The sequence below is a fragment of the Melozone crissalis genome, unplaced genomic scaffold, assembly GCF_028551555.1.
Source record: "Melozone crissalis strain CALT ecotype California unplaced genomic scaffold, PUWL_Pcris_2 ptg000018l_1, whole genome shotgun sequence".
Lineage (NCBI taxonomy): Eukaryota > Metazoa > Chordata > Aves > Passeriformes > Passerellidae > Melozone > Melozone crissalis.
Genome location: NW_026535796.1, coordinates 1,629,754 through 1,653,418, shown reverse-complemented (window position 1 = coordinate 1,653,418; position 23,665 = coordinate 1,629,754). Strand labels below are relative to the sequence as shown.

The 23,665-nt window shown below is 43.0% G+C and overlaps 2 protein-coding genes across 2 annotated transcripts; both read left to right on the top strand.

Annotated features, from left to right (window-relative positions):
• The first annotated feature begins 332 nt into the window (after positions 1-332).
• On the top strand, positions 333-12,242 carry FBXO3 (F-box protein 3). The gene is made up of 11 exons (XM_054275540.1): positions 333-446; positions 2,356-2,445; positions 2,891-3,054; positions 4,594-4,708; positions 6,665-6,869; positions 7,122-7,167; positions 8,253-8,337; positions 8,991-9,113; positions 9,507-9,622; positions 9,958-10,148; positions 11,212-12,242. The coding sequence occupies exons 1-10, from the start codon at positions 337-339 to the stop codon at positions 10,143-10,145; spliced, it is 1,242 nt and encodes a 413-aa protein (XP_054131515.1). The 5' UTR covers positions 333-336; the 3' UTR covers positions 10,146-10,148; positions 11,212-12,242.
• Positions 12,243-15,896: 3,654 nt separating this feature from the next.
• CD59 (CD59 molecule (CD59 blood group)) lies at positions 15,897-22,496 on the top strand. Its single transcript, XM_054275592.1, has 4 exons — positions 15,897-16,005; positions 18,585-18,662; positions 19,393-19,494; positions 20,923-22,496. The coding sequence occupies exons 2-4, from the start codon at positions 18,599-18,601 to the stop codon at positions 21,114-21,116; spliced, it is 360 nt and encodes a 119-aa protein (XP_054131567.1). The 5' UTR covers positions 15,897-16,005; positions 18,585-18,598; the 3' UTR covers positions 21,117-22,496.
• The last annotated feature ends 1,169 nt before the right edge of the window (positions 22,497-23,665 follow it).

The window sequence follows — 23,665 nt, the reverse complement described above, 5'->3', positions numbered from 1 at the left end:
TTGAGAAATCTGAGGGCTGAGTTCTGATTTAGGACTTCTGAAGGCTGAATTCAGAGTTTTGAGGGCTGCGTTCCGAGGGCAGATTTGGCAGCTCCGAGGGGACATTTGGCACTTCTGAGGGCGTATTTGCCAGCTCCGAGGGCTCATTTAGCACTTCTGAGGGCAGATTTGGGAGCTCCGAGGGCAGATCTGCCACTTCCGAGGGCACATTCAGGAGCTGCGAGGGCTGATTTGCCAGCTCCGAGGACGCCGCGGAGCCGCCGCCCCCGGGAGGCGCTGCTCGGGCGGCGCGGAGAGCGGCGTGATGGGCGGCGCGTCCCGGGGACGTCTCGCAAGATGGCGGCGCCCCCGGACATGGAGCTCTCCCCGAGCCTGAGCCTGGAGCTGCTCCCCACCGACCCGCTGCTGCTCATCCTCAGCTTCCTCGACTACCGGGATCTGGTGAGGTACGGGCAGCCCGGGGGGATGGCAGGGGCGGCCCGCGGGCATGGCAGGGGCGCGGCGGGCGGAGCTCCCCGGGCTGTGCGGGGAAAGGGCTTGCCTGGCTCCGGAGGAAGCTTTGAGGGGAGGACACGGTCTGAGCACCTTTCCCTTCCAGCAGCACCGGGCTTTCCCCTCTTTTACCGTCATCTTTCTAACAAAATGAAATGTTTCCCACTTACTGAGGTGCTGAGGCCCTGGCACAGGTTGCCCAGAGAAGCTGTGGCTGCCCTATGCCTGGAAGTGTCCAAGGCCAGGTTGGACGGGGTTTGGAGCAGCCTGGGATAGTGGAAGGTGTCGCTGCCTATGATAGGAGAACTTATTGATCTATAAGGTCCCTTCCAACCCAAACCATTCCATGAATCTGTTTCTCTCTCCTCATTATGTGTTTGTGCCTAAAGGAAGCAGTAAGTAAATTTGTGAAATCAGTATTTCCCCGAAGCTTGTGTTTCAACGGGCCAACAAAGGGTGGTCTTGCTGCTAGTAAATGTATTCTACGGTTTGAGGAAAACCAGTTGAAATGAAACAGGGTGACTTTTCAAGGGGAAAAAAAAACTTGGATGAAAGTGGCAGGTGCCTCTTGGGCTGAAGGGTTATGAATCACGTGAAGATGAAGAGTGTGGTTTTGGGTAAAACCTCAGCAGGCAAGTGCGAGGTTTGGCAGTGATTGAGATCACAGTGTTTAATCGAAGAGTGAGGAATAAGCATAAGAAGAAAACAGAGTATTACCAGAAATGTGGGAATGTTGGTTTTTTATTACCCCTAATAAATATTAGTCAAGAATGACAAGGATATCAGGGAGAATTCTGTTAGGATATCAGCAAAAAAGACATTAAGCATAGACAAAAATGATAACAGTTGTTATGGTGGCCCTTAGATATTTGATCACATGCCAACTTCTCCATTGTTTGTATAATTAGTGAGAATGGCTTGAATTTCACTTTTATCATGTTTGAAGCCACATGTTCCTGTGGTGCTGTGGTGGCTTACTCCCTTCCAGAAATTACAGGCTTGGTTGATAAATGCCAGTAAATGGATTTCTGCAAGGGCTTTTTTCCATTGGGATATTTCAGTTCACTGCCTCCTAAAAATATAAAAAATCCCCATGTCACCATGTCATGAAATTTTTGCACCGCTAGATGTCCAGGTGTGAATTGAATGTGTTTGTGGGGATGTAGATGGAAGGGGTGATGTCAGGGAATATGGGAGAATCACTTTGTTGAGGTTGATTTTGAGATACTAATACAATTCTAGTTTAGTTTATGAAACCCCCAAAAGCAATAACTGGAACCTTGTTTGGTACCCTTATTTGGGGTTAATCACAGTCTTTGAAACACACACGTGGCACTGTAGAACAAGCTACCAGAGGAAGTGATGCTGCCACATCTAAACTGATGGTGTCTTTTGGAGACTTTCTTCAAAGTTTGTTATTTAAACAATTTAAAGAGGAAAGTAAGTTTGTAATACTCAAAGTGCATGGTTTCTGTAGCTTACTGTGGAAAAGATGGGGCAGAGCCTGACCATCCAGATAAAAAGGGATTTAAATCATAGCATCCTGTGCTACTTGGAATGCTTTCCACTGGTGGAGTGGAGTCATGCTGGAATTATTCAGGCACTGTTTACTCTGCTGTAGGTCTGCAGGGTGACCTGCTTTACAAAAGTACTTAATTGCTGCCAGTTCTTTAAGTGTGTGGAAAAGTAGTTCATGACTTACACAACTGTGATGAAGAGCTTTAACCATTGTAAGCACAGCTCTTAAAGGACAGCCAAATAATTTTCAAACTCTGGATTTTTTCCATGAGAATGTGATGTGTGATACAGCATTTCTGCCTGTTTGTTTTGCTGCAATCACATTTAATGATTTTATATTTATAGTTGCTGCTATTTGAATAGAAGATTAAATCAGCTATCAAGCCATGACCCATTGTGGAAAAGACACTGCAAAAAATACTGGCTCATTTCAGAGTAAGTGGGATTGTTTTAAGCTTTTTTTTCTATGAAAATGAATTTCTAAAAGATGTTGTTCAGCTGATTTTCTGTCCATCTTACACCCAGCTCATACTCTCAGCTTCTGCATAGCTGAGAAAAGCTGAGTAATGAAGGATGTGAATTAGCTTTTCACCAGCTCTGAGGTTCACTACCAGACAGAGCTCTGTTCAGAAGGCACTCTGTGTGAGGGAGTATTGTTTCTAATTTTTCCCCTAAGTAGCCCAAATGTTTCCTAATTCTGTTCCAACTTGCTGCTGAATAGATGCTGGAATTAATTGAGTTTGTGTAGCTTCACATGGCACAGAGTGCTCCTGGGTTAATGTTATGCATCCCGTTCCTGCCAAGTAACAAATACCAACTCCTTGGGTTTAGAAGTCTCTTCAAGCTGCCATTTGAACACATTTTCTCCGTGTGCCCTCAGGGAGGAAAAAAGCAGACGGAACCAGAGCTGGAGAGCCATCTTCATCAGCACCTACTCTGATTTGGGAAGGTACATCCACTACTATGCCACGCTGAAAAAGGCCTGGGATGACCTGGAGCAGTACCTGGGGCAGTGGTGTCCGCGCATGATCAGCTCTCTGAAAGGTACCTGGCACATCTGGCCTTAGCTTGGTTCACCCAGCCCTGCCTCTTACTGGGCCTCGTGCTGCTTTCATGGAAGGTGTGTGCTTTAATTAGCAGAGTCCTGAAATCAGGTAGATGTGCTCTCCCTTCCTTGCAAACACAGGCAGAGTCCTTGCCCAGTTCCTACTGATCCAAAGATTGTCTGAAATCAAGGTGATTTTTTTCTAGTGACTGCTCGGTCTTTATCACATTTCCAGGTTGCTATGTCCTATTGTTTATTTTTTTAGTGTAGTAACTCCATTGCTTTGAAGACTTGCTGGTGAGATTTTGTTTGTGAGGTTTTCATAAGAACTCATTAAAGCACTGTCATATGAAAGTAGATGTTCTAATCTGAAGCCAGACAAAAAGAATGTTGTTGAGTTTTATTTTTTTCTGTAGGTCTTACAGTGGCCCAGTAGTGGAACATTATTTTTTTCCTTTTTGTTTTTACTCCCCTCCTAGATTCTGTTTTCAGTTTCTGTTTTAATCCTTGAAGTACTTCCTGTGTTCTAGGTCGTAAGTCACAGCTATAGTGAGTTTTGGCTTTTCTGGTATAGGGGACAAAACTTTTTAGCTGCATTTCAGTTTTCTGTATGAAGTTAACTTTTAAACCATGATGTCTAATTTAACCTGATCTGTGAAATTAAGAGACAAATGATCTCTTAAGGGACAATATTAAGAGACAAATTATCTCCTTCCCATTTAAATTTTGCATTTTCTTGGTTTGCTTGGATAGTGCTGGATCGTTACATTTTGCTAAGTATTTTTCAAGACAGAATGTGACGCTTTTATTTATGTATGGAAAAACAAAAACAAATTTCAAATTACCAATTTCCACTCTTACATAATGATGGCAGGTTTTGGATAAAATTTAGGCCTTTTTCATATCATTTGTAAGGGATGCTGTTTCCATGAGTTGTTAATTTATGTCCTGTTAATGAAACAGATAATGAGTATGAAAAAGGTTTTAAGAAAATGGATTGGAACAGGCCAATTTTTGCTGGAAGTGAGGGAGTTGTAACCTGAAGTGCGTGTGGAGATGTAAGAATAGTTCTTCTCCACCCCTTTGTGTTATTGACTTGAAAATCCCCCTTTTACAACCCATTTATTGCTTCAGATTCCAGGCGAATGGGGGCTGCAGCCAGCATTTCTGTGTCACTGATGGAAGTGGAAACTGAAAGAAGCAACCCTTAGGGTGATGGAAGAGTGAAATCAATAGAGATTGAGAGCTGTAACTGGAACTCAGTTATGGCAGTGTTGTGAGGGAAAGGTTCATTCCACTTTATAAACATTTGCTGCTTTCAGGCCTGTGGAGATTGCACTGCTCTGAGATTGGTCCTGTATTTAATAATCAATTAAGAGTCCTCATTTTCCTTTCACATTTATGCAGTACTCATTGTGTACCACCCAGCACACAGTGAAGCCACCAGATACTGACTTGAGCCCACACTGGTTGGATGAGGGCATTTACAGATTCCATGCTTTGTGTTTGAAATGCCTGCACCATCCTTTGTTTTCCAGAGAGTGTGAGGGAGGAGGATCTGGATGCTGTGGAGGCACAAATCCGCTGCGAGCTTCCCGATGACTATCGGTGCTCCTTCCGTATCCATAATGGGCAGAAGTTGGTTGTTCCAGGGTAAGGACTGAAAGCTACTTACCAAGTATTAATTCCTTTTGTATTTCTTAGACACTTCACTTATTAAAAGGTGAAATGTCCCCAGAACAGGATAAATGAAGCATTTAAATGTATTGTGACTGAGTCACCGCTTAAGTGACACTTCCAGAATTGGCTGTCTTCTAATCTTGGAAGTAATTGGAAGCCCAGCGTGGTTTTCTAATTGCTCAAATTATTTTTCCACTTCCCCTTTTCCTAATGAGAACCTTGTCAGTTTTTTGCAACAACTCTAAACTTCCAGCTGTTAGACTTTTAATCATAGCACTGCAAGTTGCTCCCCTGAAGTTTGACTTTGTATTACAGAAATAAATTAGCCCCTTGCACTCTTTAAGCTTCATTCTTTAGTAATTATTTTATTCTTTAAAATGGTTAGGGAATGACTTAAAACCAGTTAGTCATATTAAGGTAGAATCAAATTTTCAGTTCTGCAAATTAAGTTTCCTCAGTAGAAGATTTTAATATTTTATGCAGTTTCTACAGTGAAAAACTCCTTTTTACATTAAGGTTAGAAGGCTGATGACCAAAGTTTCTGGTATTTCTGCTGTAGAAAAGTTAGGTGTTTGAAGAACCTGATGAAGTGCTGCAAACAGAAGCAAAAGATGGAAAACTGCAGCAAATCTTTGCAATGTCTGTAGGGAGGAGTGCACTAATACTGCTCTGCTGAAATCTTCACTCATAAAGAAGGTGCAGCTTTCTCCAACTTGAGTGTTTTATGTGCAGAAGGAATACAGGAAACTGTTTTATGAAACCATAAGGATGATTTCTAGTTCTGTTTTCTAGGAGAGACTTCAAAATTTTTTAGAGAGGAGATAGGTGCCCTAGTTCTGTAGATTTCAAATGGTGTTCTGCAGCATTTGCATCCTTTCTTCCACTATTTCACTCCCAAAAAGCCTCCACTGTAATGATGTGGCTATGGAGGGGCTGCAGGAGCAGACACAAAGCTCTGGGGACGTCTTCCAGCTTGGAGAAAGGCTTCCAGGGGAAGGTGTGGTCCCACGGGGGATGAATACTGGGAAGATCAGGGGTAGGCAGTGGAAGTTTGTGCAGCAGGTTGTTGGATCAGAAACAGAAACTATGTGGGACTTGTCCTTGTTAGGTGCTTCAGGTTTCTGTGTTGGCATGTTGGCACAGCTTCTGTAGAACATACTAATTCCAGGCCAGACTTCCTAAGGAGAAAGAGGAATGGAACCTGTTGCCCAGGATGGGATCAGCTTTTAGCATGCTGACATGTGGCAGCTTGCACCTGAGTCACTGCTTTCATAACAGCATCTGCTCAGCATCTGCAGGAATTTGCATCTCATTTGCCTTTCCCTGGTGTTCCCAGCTGGGAGTGTGGGTGTGGAGTGTACACTCAGGTTTGGGTGATGTGAACTAATAACCTGGTGCAGCATGTGGATGTTCAGCTTGGATTTCTGTGATGGTGTTTGCAGGGGTCCCAGGATGAGAGAGGAGATGAGAATGTTGACTCCATGTTTTAGAAGGCTTGATTTATTATTTTATTATATATATGATATTAAAACTATACTAAAAGAACAGAAGAAAGGATTTCATCAGAAGGCTGGCTAAGAAGAGAATAGGAATGATAACAAAGGCTTGTGACTGACTGAGACAGTCCGGACAGCTGGACTGTGATTGGCCATTAATTAGAAACAACCACATGAGACCAATCACAGATGCACCTGTTGCATCCCACAGCAGCAGATAATCATTGTTTACATTTTGTTCCTGAGGCCTCTCAGCTTCTCAGGAGAAAAAATCCTAAGGAAAGGATTTTTCAGAAGATATCATGGCTACAGATTTCAGCTCAGTCTCATATTCATGTAGAACATTGAAAGAAGCAGTTCCCAAAAGATGACCAGGCAGCTTTGCCTTGTGAGTGATGTCTCCTGTTGGTGTTCCCTGTTTCTGCTGTTGCAGGCTGATGGGCAGCATGGCCCTGTCCAACCACTACCGCTCCGAGGACCTGCTGGACATCGACACGGCGGCCGGGGGCTTCCAGCAGAGGCTGGGGCTCAAGCAGTGCCTGCCCCTGACCTTCTGCATCCACACTGGCCTCAGCCAGTACATGGCCCTGGAGAGCGTGGAGGGACGCAATAAATACGAGATCTTCTACCAGTGCCCAGTAAGGAAGATGTGTTTGTGTTCCCACAGTACCTCTGTGCTGATTGCTAGGGCAGGAGCCTTGTGGGAAGTTGAAGCTGTAAATTCTGTGGTCATGGGAGCACTGTGAGTTTTACATGTCTGAGGGTCTGACTGGGACTACAGTGATGTGTCAAGACTTCAGGTTTAGTGAATATAGGGAAAGTGATATTTAAATTGTAACCTTGAAAGTCCAATGCTCTCTAATATGTCCTTTAACTTCTTTCCCTTTCAGGAGCAAATGGCTCGCAGTCCATCTACTATTGTTATGTTCATTACAGGTAACACTTCAGATTAAATATTCAAAATAAAGTAGTCAGTGTGGGATCATCCAGCATATTTAGAAATGTTCCACTTGGCTTAATCTTGGCTCACCATGGGGTGGAGGGGAAATTCCATGCACAGCATTTCTCTTAGGATTTTAAAGGTGGCAGGTAAATAGATTCACTTCCTCCATTCAGAGCTTTATACAAGGTTTACTTTATACACAGTATACTTTATACAAGGTTTGCATTTTGTGGATTAGTGATAGAAAGGAGGATAATAAACTTGGGAGTCCCTTAGCATTCCAAAAGATCAAAGGACAGCACACACAGCTCATGCTCTAAGGAAGAAGGGGTAAGTACACTTAATCTAACAGGAGTGGGAGTACTTGATAACACGTCAGGGAAGGCAAGGATAATAATTTCTTGGTAGCTCAGCTTCAATCCAGTTTTGAATCAGTAATATTGACAAACAGTTGAACTCTCTGCTTTTCTATTGAACTGTATATTGCAATGCTTGGAAGATTTATGGCTGAGAAATTCTTGTGCAGAGAGCTGGCCTGTAAAACTCTCTTCTTTGAGAATTAAATGTGACAGCTTGAGAGTGTGCTTAGCAATCAAGCTGTTCCATAATAATGGCTGTGGGTGTGTGAAAAGCTGCTCTCAGACAATGGCTGCAAGTGTACAAAATCCCACAATGACATACAGCCTTAGTCTTCTGAGGTTGTAGAGGAGTGCAGAGTGTGTCTCTGATTTATCCCCCTTTTAAAGGAGAGGAAATGCTGCAGTATTCCTTAGAAGGTTTCCATATGGAATCCAAATGATGAGACCCTGATTATGATGTTAAATACTTAGCTAAGAGATTTTCTTGGCTGTGTCATTTCTGGAGAGTGCACCCTCAACTCTTCATTCTTAATTGGTTTCTCCAAATGATCCTTGTTGGTAGAATGATCTGGAATATTGACTGACTCATCTCAATAAGCCTGAGAGTTTTTAATAAAAATAATCAAAGCTTTAAACTTTTTCCTTGAAGTATTCACTGTAAATGTGCTTAGTGGTAAATTTGCCCATCCTTAGGAATGTTTTCCTTCCTTGCCATCTAGGTACATCTTACTTGGAATGGTTTACATCTTATGTAAACAAAGTTGTCACTGGAGGTTATCCTATCATCAGAGACCAGATTTTCAGGTATTGTGACTGGGATTTGTAACCTCAGTGCCAGGTTTTGGTGCTGCTTCTCTGCATGCTTACCTCTCCCCAAGTAGTTTTGAGTATCTGATACAAAAGCTGGTGGTGGGGAGAGGAGAAAGCCCGTGAAACTACTGAAAATGAACATGTAAATCAGAATGCTTAAAGCTACTTTATTTTTTCGACCAGAATCTTCAGAGCTTGTAACTTTGCACTAATGGGACCAGAATTTTGCATTATAAGTTACCTGAAGTTTAGCAAGCAACATGATATTTATTCTGTGTGCCATGAGTGTGGTTTTGCTGCAGGACTGTTCAGAGTTACTAAAAACCAAATATTTCAGGTAATTAGTCTCTTGAATATGTAAATGAGCAGGACTTGTTCTGGTGTTTGAATCTTCATGCACTTGCAATTTCTTCTAAATACAATCAAGATTCTTAATTCTGTCAAACTGGGATGCTGTAGAACCAAGCCCTTGGATCTGTAAATAAATTTGCTGCTAGAGTTTCTGGGTTGTTTTCTTTTTATAATGACACATCCCTATCTTAACAAACGTTTTTATTAATATTTTTATTAATAACCACTTTTTGTGTTTAGTTTTCTGTGTTGAGTGTGCAGAGCTGTCTGCAGAGTTAATGCTCTCCTCTCTGCAGGTATGTGCATGATAAAGATTGTGTTGCTACCACAGAAGATATCACTGTGTCTGTGTCCACCTCTTTTCTACCTGAACTCAGCTCTGTACATCCACCACATTATTTCTTCACTTACAGAATCAGGTAAAAATAACTGAATTTATTCTTACAATGCAGGGTAGACCTGTGGGATGTTCAAAACAAATTTATGCACAGCATTCAGAAATGTTCTGAAATGAACAGGAGGTGCACAATATGCTGTACTTTTCAATAAAATAATCCTAATCACTACTTGGTCAGGTATGCAAAGTACCAGTCAAATTGGTAATTGCTAAAATACAGTGATGGGTAGGGGAAAGCAGTTGCAAGCAGCTCTTGTGATTTAGAAAAGGGTAAAAGATATTGAAGCATGGAGATGGATCCTGCCAACTGGTTTGGGCTACATTAGTGGGTGTTTTCTTTTCCCAGCCTGCTTGGTGATCCCAAGGGCACTAAAACATTTCTTGAAAGGATTGTGTTATGTTCTTTGGCTTTTAGAATTGAAATGTCCAAAGATGCCCTTCCTGAGAATGCCTGTCAGCTGGAGAGTCGATACTGGAGAATAACAAATGCCAAAGGTGATGTGGAAGAAGTCCAAGGTCCTGGAGTAGTTGGTAAGTGAAAAATTACTGGAGAGAGTATTTAATGTCCTTGTTATTAAAATTCTGTTATTGCCTGTTTGTTGGGTTGTGGGCTTTGTATCAAAGTCAGAGAAAAAGAGATGTGTCCCTCTGTTTTGGCTTTCAAGTTTGTAAGGGGTATCTGAACATCCTGCTGCTTAACCCTCTCCAGTTTTTGTAATATCACTAATTGCTGAGCATCAGTTTATGCATCCACTGGAATACAAAGTGATCTGCCTGAGTCTGTTGTGGAGTGCAACTCTTTAGCAACTGCTGAATGGTAGCTCTCCATCAGTCCTTACCATTGTGATGTGATATTTTACCCACAGGAGAGTTCCCAGTTATCAGCCCAGGGAAGGTCTATGAGTACACCAGTTGTACCACATTTACCACAACCTCTGGATACATGGAGGGCTACTACACCTTCCACTGCCTCTACAACAAGGACAGATTCTTTAATGTCACAATCCCTAGGTTTCATATGGTGTGTCCAGCATTCAAGGTGTCCACAGCATGAATGGTAAGCAGAGGTGCAGTTGGGTAAAACAAACCCCAAAATGATAAAAATTACAATTACAGTGCTGAATAGTGTTTGTATTGCTGATTCCATACAAAGCATTCCCCATGATTCAGAGTTCCTCACTGGTGCCTGCAGGCATGGCATTGCATGAACTGCTTGGGTTTCAGAGCTCCCTCCTTGGTGGGAGAACACTCATTAATTACGGCCATAATAATGTAGCTCTCTATTCAGACATGCTCTAGTTAATGACAGTTTAAAAACTGTAGAGCCTGTGATGTGCATTAGTTCTTGCTGAAAGTGCATTTTATGAAGTCACTTAATGACTTTGCAAATCACCAAGATACTTCAATTGCTGTTAATTACAATGTAGTTTTAGTTTGGAGATTGTGGGTTAATTATATAATTTCTCCCTTTTCTTTGACATATTTAGAGAAGAGCTCTTGATTTATTTTATCCCCAGTATTAGTGCAAGCACTGAGGAGCTGTGAGCTTTCCTCAGGAGCAGGCAGCTGCTTGCACACTGTGACAGGTTTATCCCAGGATTTCAGACACTCGTTCCCAGTGGCTCTAAGAGTAGGTGCCAGCAGATGTCGTGCTTCTAACAGAAAATGCCATCTCTTAACTCTTGCTCACATTTTTGGGAATTGTAACTGCCTTCCTAACTTCCTTCCCTTCAGTAGATTGGGAAAGTAATTTGCTGTTCTCTGTTGCTCCACTCCTATTTTAAAAGTAGTCATGACCCTTTTCTTTTTAAGTTACTTGAGTAAAAGACAGCCTAAACCACCAAGAAAATGGCTACAGCTGAGCTACTGAACTGTGGCTTTACATAATTTAGGTATGGAATATTGAAACCCAGTGGATCCTTAGGGAGTGAAAGGTCAAGTAGTTTAGCAAAATGACCTCTGTTGCAAATTAACCTTGGTTTTAGGACATAGATCACAATGTCTGCTTCAGCTAATGGGTGTGATAATGCAGCCCAGATTTTTCTAGGCAATTGTTAGTGCTTTCTTAAAATTAACCTGAAGGGTAGATTGTATTTAAACCTGGGTGTGTTTTGTATTAGGCAGCAAATCCCATTGAATCTGCAGTGGATGAAGATGAAGATTCCACAGGCATTGATGACTCCTGAGATCCACATACAGTGTTGGACATTCCTGCACCCTCTGGATGCTGCCATTGGGATTTCTGCCCAAACAGTTTGTGTAAGCTGGACTCTTCAGGGCTAGTGCATAGGAATATTTCTGACTGTTGTAAATGAACTCTGTTGCACACCAGGGCAACTAGCATGAATGTTGGTGCCAGTTCTCATATTCATTAAGAGTATAACTTCTATTTCCTTAGTTTGGAAGTGGGGGAAGAGGGAGGTGTTTGGGCTTTGTTTACTTTTTTCTGAAGTGTGAAACAGCTTGATAGATCCAAGGTACTCATATCTCACATTTTTAAAATATTGCCTACTTATGATCATACTGCAAATATGGTGTAGGGATTTGGTTTATACAAAGCATTAGAAGGGTGTATCCTGTTGTCCTTTCTCATGAGTTTCTGCTCTGGATAACTGCTGCTAAGAACGAAACCTGCAGTTTGGTCTGAATATCCCATTTGGGTGAGATTAGGTGCTGTTATGCTATTTTTTTTTAATTAACATAGTAATAGCAAAAAATTCTGGTCATCAAAATGTATAAATTAGGAGTGAAACTGGCCTTATTTATAGACAATCTATTTGTCAGTTGGATTTTATGCTAAGTGACTCTGACTGGAGAATGCCTCTGGGAATGTAGTGTCCATGCATAATCTGCCACTCGTTAAGTAAGGAATTTCTCAATGACTACAGAGTATGGATTTGTAAATATGTTTTGAGGTTTTTTTCTGTTACATGATGTTTGCTGTTGTCATAGGTGACAAATTTATGTTATGTATCATGTTTTCCTGAGCCCTGGATGAATTTTTGTAACTGAATAAAAAAGAAAAAAAAATAAATAGGAGGCTGGCAGAACAGCAGATGGCTAGAAGATTTATATTTAAAGAAGTATCTGTTTGCTTTATCTTTTTTTGTTTCTGTTGTCATTAATAAACAACTGCCTCTTTTGTTCTCAAGTGCTAAGTGGGACTGTTTTTGCCAAAACTTGAGCAATAATTTTGTGACTAGCACTGGTGTAGTCAGTTCTTTCTTTTGACAACCATATATTGTAGGTTTATGAGGTGGACTGGTATATTGTGGTTCCAACTCAAATTTTCCATTATTGACTAATTTCCAGATTTCTCTTTGTTTTGCAAGTCCAGGTATTGGATTCTTCATGTGCTCACAGGTTTCCTGATGCATTTTCCACAGTGGCACACGGTGGAAAAACAAATATTGAGTCTGATCCCTCCAACAACAGTCATTAGGTGAAACATCTCCAGAAACTAAACCAGGTTGTGTTGTCCCTCAAAACACGGAGTTGCTGGAATGCTTCCAAAACACGAGGATTTTTGAGGATTACCACACTAGTACCTGTGAGGGGTAAGAAATTTCCCCAAGTTTGGTCAAGGATCAGTACGAGAAGGTTTTAGTGGAACTAGAACTTACTGCAGGGCTGTCAGTGCACTGTGTGTTTCCAGGGACAGATAAACCCTCATGGTTGGAGGCTGTTCTTGGGAAGTTTCTTCCCAGGATCTCGATGTTCCAGTGCAGTGGAATCCGCTCAAGGGCGTGGGACTCTACACAATAATCACTGCCAACTCTTGGCAATTTCACACATTTTTGGGGAGTGGTTCTGAGCTGGAATTCTTGCTGTCTGTGGGAGAAGTCAAGATCCAGGACAGTGCTGTGCTTTCAGCCCCTCAGCGCTGCCATGCCGGGGTTTGAGGCCTCAGCTCTGGGCACGGCCGGTGGCAGAGGGGTCTGGAGTGAGGAGGCAGCCAGGCAGGGAATGGAGGGATTGCTGCTCCTGCCCTGAGCCCAGGGTGTGTGTAGCAGGCCAGAGGGTGTTGCTTTGCTGCAGGCAGCTATTTCAGCACTGGGTGTGGTGCCTGGAGCTGCCAGTGGTGCTGCAGCTCCTCAGGATGTGCGTTTGAAGTGGGGCTGAAGCCAGGGGCTCTCCTCACCCCTCCCAAGAGGCGTGAATCATGGAATCAGTGTGAAATGGAAAACAAAGGAGTTGGTGATGTTTGGCAGCACTGCGGGACTGTGGGAATGTTCACTGAGCAGCAGGAGAGAGCGGAGTCGAGGTCCCCGTGCCACAGACAGCCCCTCACTGCTCTGGGTGAGCACAGGTGTGGGGCAGGGTCACTCACTCCAGCTGCCCAACACTTCCTGTAGTCACTGGAATCACAGGAATGTCCTTCCCTTCAGCCCCCCTCCTGCAGGCTCAGCTGAAGCTCTGCCACCTTCTCCTGGCTCACATCTGACTCTAGTGCTTGGTTAGGACTTGACCTGGCCAGCTAAAACCAGCCTTGTTGAACACCCGTGACTGAGCTTGTGGTGAAGCCCTGCTACATCCAACACAAACATGTACCTGCTCTGCTCCTTCTTCTGTCCCTATGCTGACAGAAGTCTCTTTATAATTGTTCTTTGGGATTCCTTCAACATTTTTGTGGGATTTTGCTGGCTGAATGGTTTCATGGAGGGGACCTTTGGCCATGATTTCTTTGCCATCACTGCATCACAGAGAGAAAAACAAGTGGTGTGCCAGCCAGTGAAATAGAAAAACCTAACTGAGAGTTGCTGTGCAAGTTATTGCAGTGTTCTGGTGTTACTTCTTTTCTGTCATTGTTTAATTTCTCAAAAGTTATGCAAAGAATTTAAGGTGCAAAATTCAGGTCAAGTTTGAAATACCGTTTAACTGTGATGATACAGATAAATGTGTGCTCTGTTGGAGGACTCTTGCCAGATTTTGGGGAAGGAAAACAGGTAGGTGTTCAGCAGTGGCTGAAGTTCCTTGATCCCAGTTCCTCAGCTAAGTGAATGAATAAGGGTTTTTTTCCTATCATATTAATTGAGGGGATTCTCATTTAATAAGCTGCATCCAATAATCCACAAGCATCTTACTCTTACATCACTTTTTTATTTATGGCTTAAACAGAGGCAAAATCTTTTAGACAGAAAATAATATACTGAGCTGACTGATGATCAACACACCAAGAGAATCTGATGTAAGTTCTGAGTGATTTAGGATTTGTTTTAGGTTTAGTAAATAGGCAGTTTAGGTGGGATAAAAATAAATCTAAGAATCCTTTTTAAATATAACTGGTGGTTTTACAGGTATTTCATATTGTCCTCAAGTCAGCACTGAATCTTTTTTTCTAGATAGCATGCATTTAAGTATTAGTAAAATAATTTTGGGGTCCTCATTTCGATTGCTGTTCAATGTTTTCCTGGTTGTGAATGTTTAAATCTAGATTCAGGTACCTGTGGAGGAATGTGCCACTTTCCATTCCTGGTTTTTCCTTTGTGTGTTCTAAACCCTTCACTGTTTTCATTTTTCTGTTAATTCATACCATGAGGTATCTGGGGAGACCTTAGAGCACCTTCCAGTACCTAAAGGGCCTCCAAGGAAGCTGGAGAGGGACCTTGGACAAGGGCCTGGGGTGACAGGGCAAAGGGAATGGACTTTAAGTGATTTAGATGGGATATTGGGGAGAAATTATTTAATCAGAGCACTGATTAATCAGGTGAGGCCCTGACACAAGTTTCCCAGAGAAGCTGTGGCCATCCTTGAAGTGCTCAAGGCCCGGTTGCATGGAGCTTGGAGCAACCTGGGATAGTGGAAGGTGTCCCTGCTGTGAAAAATGCCAATCACTTGTTTTTAAAATTTTAAAAGTTAATAGTAATAAAATTGTTACAAAAATAGTAATAAAATTAGAGTAATAAAAATTTGGACAATAAGGATTTGGGACAATACAAGACAATAAAAACAAAGAGTTACGGACAGTCCAGGTGCCTCTTTCTGGGCAAAATAAGCCCGAAAAAGGATACACATTAACAGAGGATTAACCCTTAAAAGCAATAGCCTGTTGCATATTCATACACCTTATACATGATGCATAACTACCATTCAAACAAAGGATTCTGTCTGGTCAATGTCAACTTCTTCCCCTGAATCCTGACAGCATTTTCAGGGCTGAGCAAGGCAGGAAGAAGTTAGTTCTTTCTGAAAAGGGAACAATAAATTGTTTTACTCTGGAAGATTTAGGTGTCCTGTGGCTGCTATCTGTTGCAAGTACCTCATTCCTCTCTTAAAAATATATCCCACATATATAATTTCTGTTTTAACATTGTTATAACCTAAAACTATATTTAACACACTACTTTAAAGAATTAATACAGCGTTACTTTCTAACACAACACATATACTGTTCATTTTAATATTTGTGAAAAGCCAATCATAAAATATGCATTTTTCCCAGCTACAAAACTACATTTACCAGACTAATATTCATTTTAATATTTACAAAAAGCCGACCATAAAATACACATTTTTCACAATTACAAAACTGCATTTACCATACTCTTAAAAGGTTTAAAGGACACTAATCAATACACCATAATACATATAGTAAATATCTGCGTGGAGCCATGTAACATGCACTTTTCACACCTGTCCATGGCAGGAACGAATGGTCCTGAAGTTCCCTGACAACCCCAAAGCGGCGATGGGCACATGACGCGTGAGGGACGGTGGCACAAGCGTTCCTGGAACCCGTCCCGGCCGAGACCTCCCTGCGGCCGCCCGGCCCTGGGGAGCGCTTCTCCCGCCTCGGCTCCATCCGCGGCTCCCGCCCCGCCCCGGAGGCGGCACCGCCGGGAGAGCAGCGCCGGCTAAGGCAGCCTCGCTCCGCATCGCCGCTCGCCGCGCACGGCAGGATTTGCCCGCGGAAGGTGAGCGGGACGAACGCGGAGCAGCGGCGGCGGCAGCGCCGGGAGCCCGGCGAGGCCAGGCGGTGGCGGCGGGGGGAGCGCGCGGGTGCCGCTGCGGCGGAGAGCAGGGGCAGAGAGCGGGAGAGCGGCGGCGTTTCCCGGGAGCCGCGGGGGGCGGTGGGTGGCAGTGCGTGCCCGGCACGGGGCAGGTGGGCTCGGGCCGGGGCCGTGCCCTGAGTCACTGCGGGCGGCCGCACCGCACTGCGCTGCGCTGCGGGGCCGAGGCACGGAGCGGCCGCGCTGGGCGGTGGAACGCGGCCAGGAGGCACCGGCACCGGCACGGGCTGAGCCGCTCCCCGCGGGGATGCCGCTCCTGGTCCCCTTCCCCCTGCCCTCTCCCCTTTCCCCCCGTGCTGCCATCTGCGGTGACAGCAGCAGCGGGTCTTGTCCGCCTGCCTCCTCCCAGGTGGGACTGCAGAGAAATTCTGTTTCACTACCGGGCACTGAGCCTTCCGCGCTGTGACAGTTGCTGTTTCCCGTCATTGAGATGGGCCGGGTGATACGAATAATTTAGAAAATTCAGTTTAGGAGGCATTTTCTTCTTTAATTTCCTCTAAGCCACATTGTGAATTGCTGGATGTCACAGACATTTCTTCACAGAAATCCTTTTTTTCGGATTTCTGTATCTTCTGGAGGCCAGAGGCCTCAGAAGACAAAGTAAACAATTATTATCAGCTGCTGTGGAATGTAACAAGAGTTTTCTTGATTTGGTCATTTTCTATGTTTATAATTAAGGGCCAATCACCAGTGCAAGCCAGGGGACTGAGTCCTTGAGCACAACTTTGTTTAAGATTTTCTTTTCTTTTCTATTCTTAGCTGTAGCAGCATCTGCAACTTCTCTCTTTATTCTATTTAGTATCATTATAATGTATTATATATCATATATCAATAAATCCAGCCTTCTAATCAAGAAACAAGATTCACCATCTCTCTCTCACCAGCAGTGACCCACACAAGCGCTGTAATACTGTTTTTAGATATAGTATTTGCTTTTCAAAGGTTGGAATTTCCTGATTACACATTTCTGAAAACACACAACAATTATTTTCCCAGAAACAGATGCATTGAATTACTGCTCTTTTGCTGGCTCTGATGATTTTTATTCATCTGCTTTATATTTATGCTGGTCATGACTTGGTGTTGCTAAAAGGCAAAGCTGTTTTTGTCTGCTGACACATGGGTGACTGAGGACTCCTGGAAGATGGAGAGATTCCCAGGGCGGTTCTGTTTGCTGTCCAGAACGGCTCTTGCTGTAACAATCCGACTGAACAGAGCTGCTGTAGATCTCCATCACTGTGGAACAACCCTCTAGCTTGAAAGGCTTCTTGCAAAGTTGTTTACCCCAGAAAATAAGCTCATCTTGCACATTATGGTTTTGTTTTTTATAGTTTCCCCTCTGCTCAACAGTAAGTCATATAGAGGGGAGAAAGAAGAGAGCAGGTTGTGGGGTTTTTTTTAGTAATTGAATGAGTTTTCTTAAGGTTCTTTTGGATAGGTTTGAGTTTTTTGTTTGATGAGTTTTGGGATTTTTGTCAGTAGAAAAATTAGCTAAACTTAAGGTTGAGAAGTGTTTAAATATTTTTTTGCTGTGAACCCATTTTGTCAAGTCCACAGTCAGTGTCCTGGGAGGAAAAAGCTCCATCCTAAAATGGTTAAGGTCTGCCATGTTAAAATCTTACAGTTGCAGGCAGAATTAAGAGCAGTGACAGTTTTACTACAGTTTTATTGGCTGTAAAACTTGTTATCTGAATACCTTTAATATTTTGGAACTTTGAATGTCACTTGGGCTTTAAAGACGAACACAAATCATGTCCTTCTAGCACAAGTGAGGTCCCTCTCTCCCTGCTGTGTCCGTTTGATGCCTCCTCAGAACATCCCCCTCTGCAGCAGCAGAGGTTTTTCAGCAGGAGCTGTGATTGTAGTGCAGAGCCTGTGTGCAGAAATCAGTCTGAGAACTCTGCTTTGGAGCTGCCTATGTTAAAAAAATTCCTGACCTTCCCATCTGGCTGCTGCCTACGGATTGCAGCAGCCATGGAGACCTGAGCCACTGCTGCAGGCACTTGGTGAGTTACTGCCTGTGTCAGTCCCGCAGTGAGAGGGAGAAATTTTGGGAGAGGAGAGGCAAAAGCTCCTGCAGAGCAGCCAAACCTCTTGCAACCCCGTGAGAGAGGAGAAAGGAGAGCAGTCTGGCTCCAGGGTTACTGGGGAATTGCTAAAAGAGAAAAAGCATTTGAGACCTTTCTTTTTGTTAGGTGCATTTGTAGCTGTGAGAAATTGGGAGGCCTGTTGAATGGTGTAATCAGAGAGGAGACCCATCTGAGCCTGTCAGGGTTTAAATGTCAGTTCTGAGAATAAAAATCCTGTTCTCAGAATAAAAATCCTCTCTTGGAAAGTGCAGTTATTTTTCTCTCTTGTGTTTCCCTGTTTTTCCTGGACAGTGCTTTCAGTTTTATACTGAAACAAATCTTGAAACCTTGGTTCATCACCAGGCACTTTGCTTTTAAATAGAATAAACTTCTATTACCTCTTTATGCCCTCAGATTAGGGAAGAAGCATGACCAAGATGAACTGCATCCTGCTGACCACCTGCATTGTTCTGATTGCTTTTTGTGGCTCTGGTGAGTAGAAGAGAGGGACTTAGTGGTTTAATGTTATGGCAGAGGCTGAGAAAATCCTGGGAAAAAATGCCAGAGGGAGGAAAACCAGTGAGAAAGGCCTGGATTAGTTAATACCACTGTGGGGAATGTCAGTAACCATCGAAGCAGGGCTCAGTTTCTGTTCTGATTGTCTTGGGTCAAAAGAATCAGAACAGGAGATTCTCAGGAGAGAGAATCAGGGATAGGATGTGGTGCTGCTTAACACAACAGAAAACTGATGTTTTGCTGCTGGAAAATGGGATTCCTCTTGTGTGAATTGGAAACTAGTGTGTAGTATGAGAGGGAAAGGAAATGGATTTTAAAAAATTGATAGAAAAAGACTCAGCTGCAAGGATCTGTCATTGCCTGGAAAAGGCAGTCTTCAAGAGCAGATAAAAGGAGCAAACGAACATCTTGTTCTGCAGGCATATAATGGTGTTTTTAAAAGTGACATAAATACATGCTTCAAGATGTGCCTATCAAAATTGCCAGCCTCAATTGGTGCTCTGACATAAGCTTGTCAATTTTAACTGAAGTCTTGAGTTTAACAATTTTAGCTGAAGTCTTGAGCTTAATAACCAGGCATATGTTTAGTGACAATTAGATGCAGATAAGTGATTCTTCTTTTTTTTTTTTTTTTTCTTTTCCTTTTTAATGCTGCTGCTGTCTCAGTAGTTTAATACTCAGTGAAGATAAACCCTTGTTGTCTTAGGTTCTGCCTTAAGATGTTACCACTGTGACAACAGCCCTACCCTGTGCAGGACCAACAGCACCTGCTTAGCGACTGAAGACACTTGCTTGCAGTTAAAATTTGGTATGTACAGTGTCCCACAGACCTAAAATAAACCCACTTGGATCAGCTTTCATTGCCTGGCCACCTCTAATCTGGCCTTAGCATGCATATCTCAGCCTCACTCAAAAGGAACTTGCAAATACTCTTGAAGGTCATGCTTATATCCAGGCAATAATGTAATGATTTAGATATGAGTTGTAGCTATACAAGCATGTACATAGATAGCTGTATATCCAGATTTAAAATATAAGCAAACAAACAAAAACCCACACAAAGGAGCTGCAAAAAAATAAAGACAGCATTGAGTTTCAAATACAAATTGTCAGTCTATGAAAACAGATAAAGGATGTGTAGCCCACAAAATGAAGCTGCAGATGAATGGCTCAGTCGTTTCTGAATTGACACTATTAAAATAAATTCTCTTTTCCTGAGAGTGAAGTGATTTGTGTCTGAGGATGGGCATCTTTAACTAGATCAGGTTGCTCAGAGTCTGGCCTTGAATGTTTCCAGGGATGCGACATCCACCACCTCCCTTGACAGTCTGTGCCAGTGTTTTACCACCCTTATATCTGTCTACTCTTCCAGCTCTGTCTTCTGCACATTGTTCACTGAGAGCCCTGCCAAGTGCTGGCTCAGGCTGTCAGGACACTGCTGGAGTCCCCATCCCTGGAGGGATTTAAAGGCCATGTGGATGTGGCAGCTGGGGACATGGGTTAGTGGAGGGCTTGGCAGTGCTGGGTTAAGGATTGGGCTTGATGATCTCAGAGGTCTTGTTCAGCCCAGATGGTTCTGTGAATGCAGGCTGAGCTGGCTGGTGATGCCAGGTATCACTCAGGATCCACCCTGTATTTCCCAGTGGGTAAATTGGATAAACTGCTAAATTTCTAGTGAAAGCAAATTTGAACTTAAAAAAGGAAGTGCATGGCTGTGGCACAAACAAAACTATAGGGCTGATGCTGGGGGCACAAATGGCCCATGAACTGCAAGACACAAGACTTTACAAAAAGTGTCTCTTTTGGGGAGGGTGAGAGGCCAAGCCCAGTGATCTGTCCCTGAAATTTCACATCAAATTCTCATTTCCAGTCTGCTATGAATTGCAGAGTACTGTGGGTGGGACTGTGGTCAGACCTTGCACTCTTTGCACAGAATATTTCTTCCTAGGAGGTTTGTGCTGGATCTGTGCAACATTTCTGGGTGTGGAGTCGCAGAACCAGACCATGCAGCTTCTGCCTCCCTCCACTGCCCTCTGATGCCATGGCAACACAGACCACAAGGCCTCCATCCAATTTCTGTGTTTACACCATGGCCCCTGACACAGATTGAGCTTTGCCTTCTCCTCCCAGTTTTATTCTCTAACAGTGGCAGTCTAAGCACTGCTTCTCTCTCAGTACCAAAAACGATGTTACTGTCAATACTCTCTTAATCTGTTTAATTTTTTTTGTTCCATAGGTAAATTGAGAACTTTCTCTTGCTGGAAGACATCCCAGTGCAATGTGAATGAAATTGCTGATTCCTTCCTGTTGGATAATTTTGAATTCTTTTGCTGCCAACATGACCTGTGCAATGAGAGTGCAATTACTGGGATTAACAAAGCAGCCTTCAGTATTGCTTCTGTAATGGCCATGTTATGGATGCTCCTGTAATAATCCTGATTTCTAAGCTGTCCTTTCAAGATGAGGTTACACAAAACCATTAACTCTTTTCTATATAGCATATTTTCAGCTCCAATCCATAGGCAGAAATATTCCTGTGTAATTTTGTTTCCCAAGGTTCTGTCTGTTCTGTTCTGTGTGTTGTTACCACTTAGTGGGTGTTTTAATCTGTCCCCCTGCTCATGGGGAAGATCAGCTCTAGGGAAGTCATGTTACCTTGTGGAGAGCCTGGGCAAACTCCAGTGGGTGATGTGAAGGAGAAGGAACACTACAGCTTTTCTGCTGGAAACTGTCATTTTTTTCCTGTCCCATAAACTGTCATTATTTTTGGTTGGCATTTCTGTGGGTTTTGATTTGTTTTGCTTTGGATCCTCCTTGTCACAAACCAAGCAGTGGATTTGCCCTCAACACAAGAAGTGTTGGACCATAAGTGTACCTTGCTGCAGTCTTTGTGATGAATATGGAAATATTCAGTTTCAAGTCATGTACACACTTTGTTCCCATCACTGTACCTGTTTTTTTTTTCTACAAGCCAATGATATAACCTTGTCAAGTGCTGTTATTTTGGGAGAAAGCATCGACATTTCTTAAGCCAAAACCAAAATATTGCAGTAAGTGAGAAACACTTCTCTTTTTTTTAAAAATATATATATATATTTCTGTGAGCATGTAGACAACATGTGATAGCTTCTTTTTGGATTTTCCTCATACATTACCCATGCTTAGGATTTTAAGTGAGCATGTGCTTTGCACTGAGTATTTATTGGTATATTGAAAATCAATTATAAAATGCTGAGGAGTTGAAATGGCACATGTAGGTTACTTCCTCACCTAGTTAGCTTTTGGGTTTTGTTGAAAACAGTGACATGCAAACTTAACCCTTCAAGCTTCCACCTAAGATTATTAAAATCTTGCAGAACTTTCTTTCCATAAATGGCAATGCACAGTATAGGTGTGTATTTATATAGCATGAACAATACCTGCTCCATCGGTAGGTCTGAGAAGTCAAATCCTGAAATACGTATATTGCTCTGCTCCGTGGTGGAGACAGACCTTGGGACAATCTCTGGTACCTGGGGACCCTCTCAGTCAGGTGGGATGCCAGATCCTCCTTTTTCTTCTTCTGGAGCTGCTGGCATATCCCTGCCAGAGTTGTGTCCATTGCCAATGGGATATCCTCTTCTGAAGACCCTCACTTGTGCTCGTGACACCAGTGACACCAGTCACAACAAGGGTGTTGTTCCAAATCCCTGATGTAATCCACAATGTACCTTTTGGTTGAGTTTATTGTAGCTATGAAAGTGTCCTGGGATCTCTCCCATCACTCTAAGTACAGAAGTTGTCCTGTCTTTGATAAATAAAATGTCAAAAAAGAAGAATGTGGAGTGTGTGGTGATTTGTTGGTATTTACAGCTGGATAGGACTCCAGTTGTTTCCATGGGAGGTGCATCCATGCTTCCCATCCAGAGACTCAGCAGGTTCCAAGCAGACTCTCCTTCCATATTTTTATTTCCCACCTCATTAAAAACGGACACTGGAAGACAGCAATTTCTGCACAATGACTTTTTCCATTGCTGCAGCACCATTTGTCAAACTCAGGCTCATTTCTGGTGAAAAAGTATTAAAGCACTGACTCAGTATAAATTGGGGGAAGGTTTGTAGCAGAGAGGTATCTTTTGTTGGACAAGGTGATAGATTCCTTATGCTTAAATCATCCTGATGGCAGCATTTTTTCTCTATTATATTGTCAATGTCTCTTTTTTGATGGTACTTTTAAACTTGCTTCATTGCTGTATGGCCTGCATACATAAAATATTCTCCTTTTTTGTTAAGTGCAAAAAGAAGCTCTGTATTTTGTGAGTCTAATCTTCAAGCAATCATTTTTACTATTTCTTTTTTGATAGCCTTGAACACTTTGTCTAAATTATACTTCTTTGTTTCTCTTCTAGAGGCAGCCTAAGCAACGAGTCCTTGTGTTTTAAATGTGTTACTTTCTTTTCGTAAAGATCAACCAGAACGTGATTTAATTCCTGTAAGGTTTGCATTTTCTGAGTCTGGCTGTGCTGACTGCTGAGCTCTCTCCTGCTGCTTGTTGAACAGTGGCTGCTCCTTGAACTTTGGCATTTCTCCCCCTGCTGCTGCTGTGTTATGCCCAGGTTTGCGGCCAGTCCACAAAAAGGACCATTAAAACCAAGAGGAACGTGAAAACTTTAGTTCAAGTATTAAAATACTGAAATTTGTTCTACCGGGACTCCCAAGTACTTTGCAAAGCTGTTTTCCCCTGGTCAGCTCCCAGCCTGTGCTGGTGCCTGGGGTGATTCCCAGTTTTGGGGTGGGTGTCACAAAGTGGTGCCTGAAACCCAGGGACTCCTGGCTTTGGGCCTCCCTTAGTGGGAGCATCAGCTGGGCACTGTGTGTGGTTCAGCTGTGTCCTGTAAGCCCCAGGATAACGCAGAATAAACTCGGGGTGAGCCACTGTGCAGAGGTGTCTGTTGCCCCCTGCAGTGAGTGCCGGGTAACTTGTCACTGTTGCCGGGGTT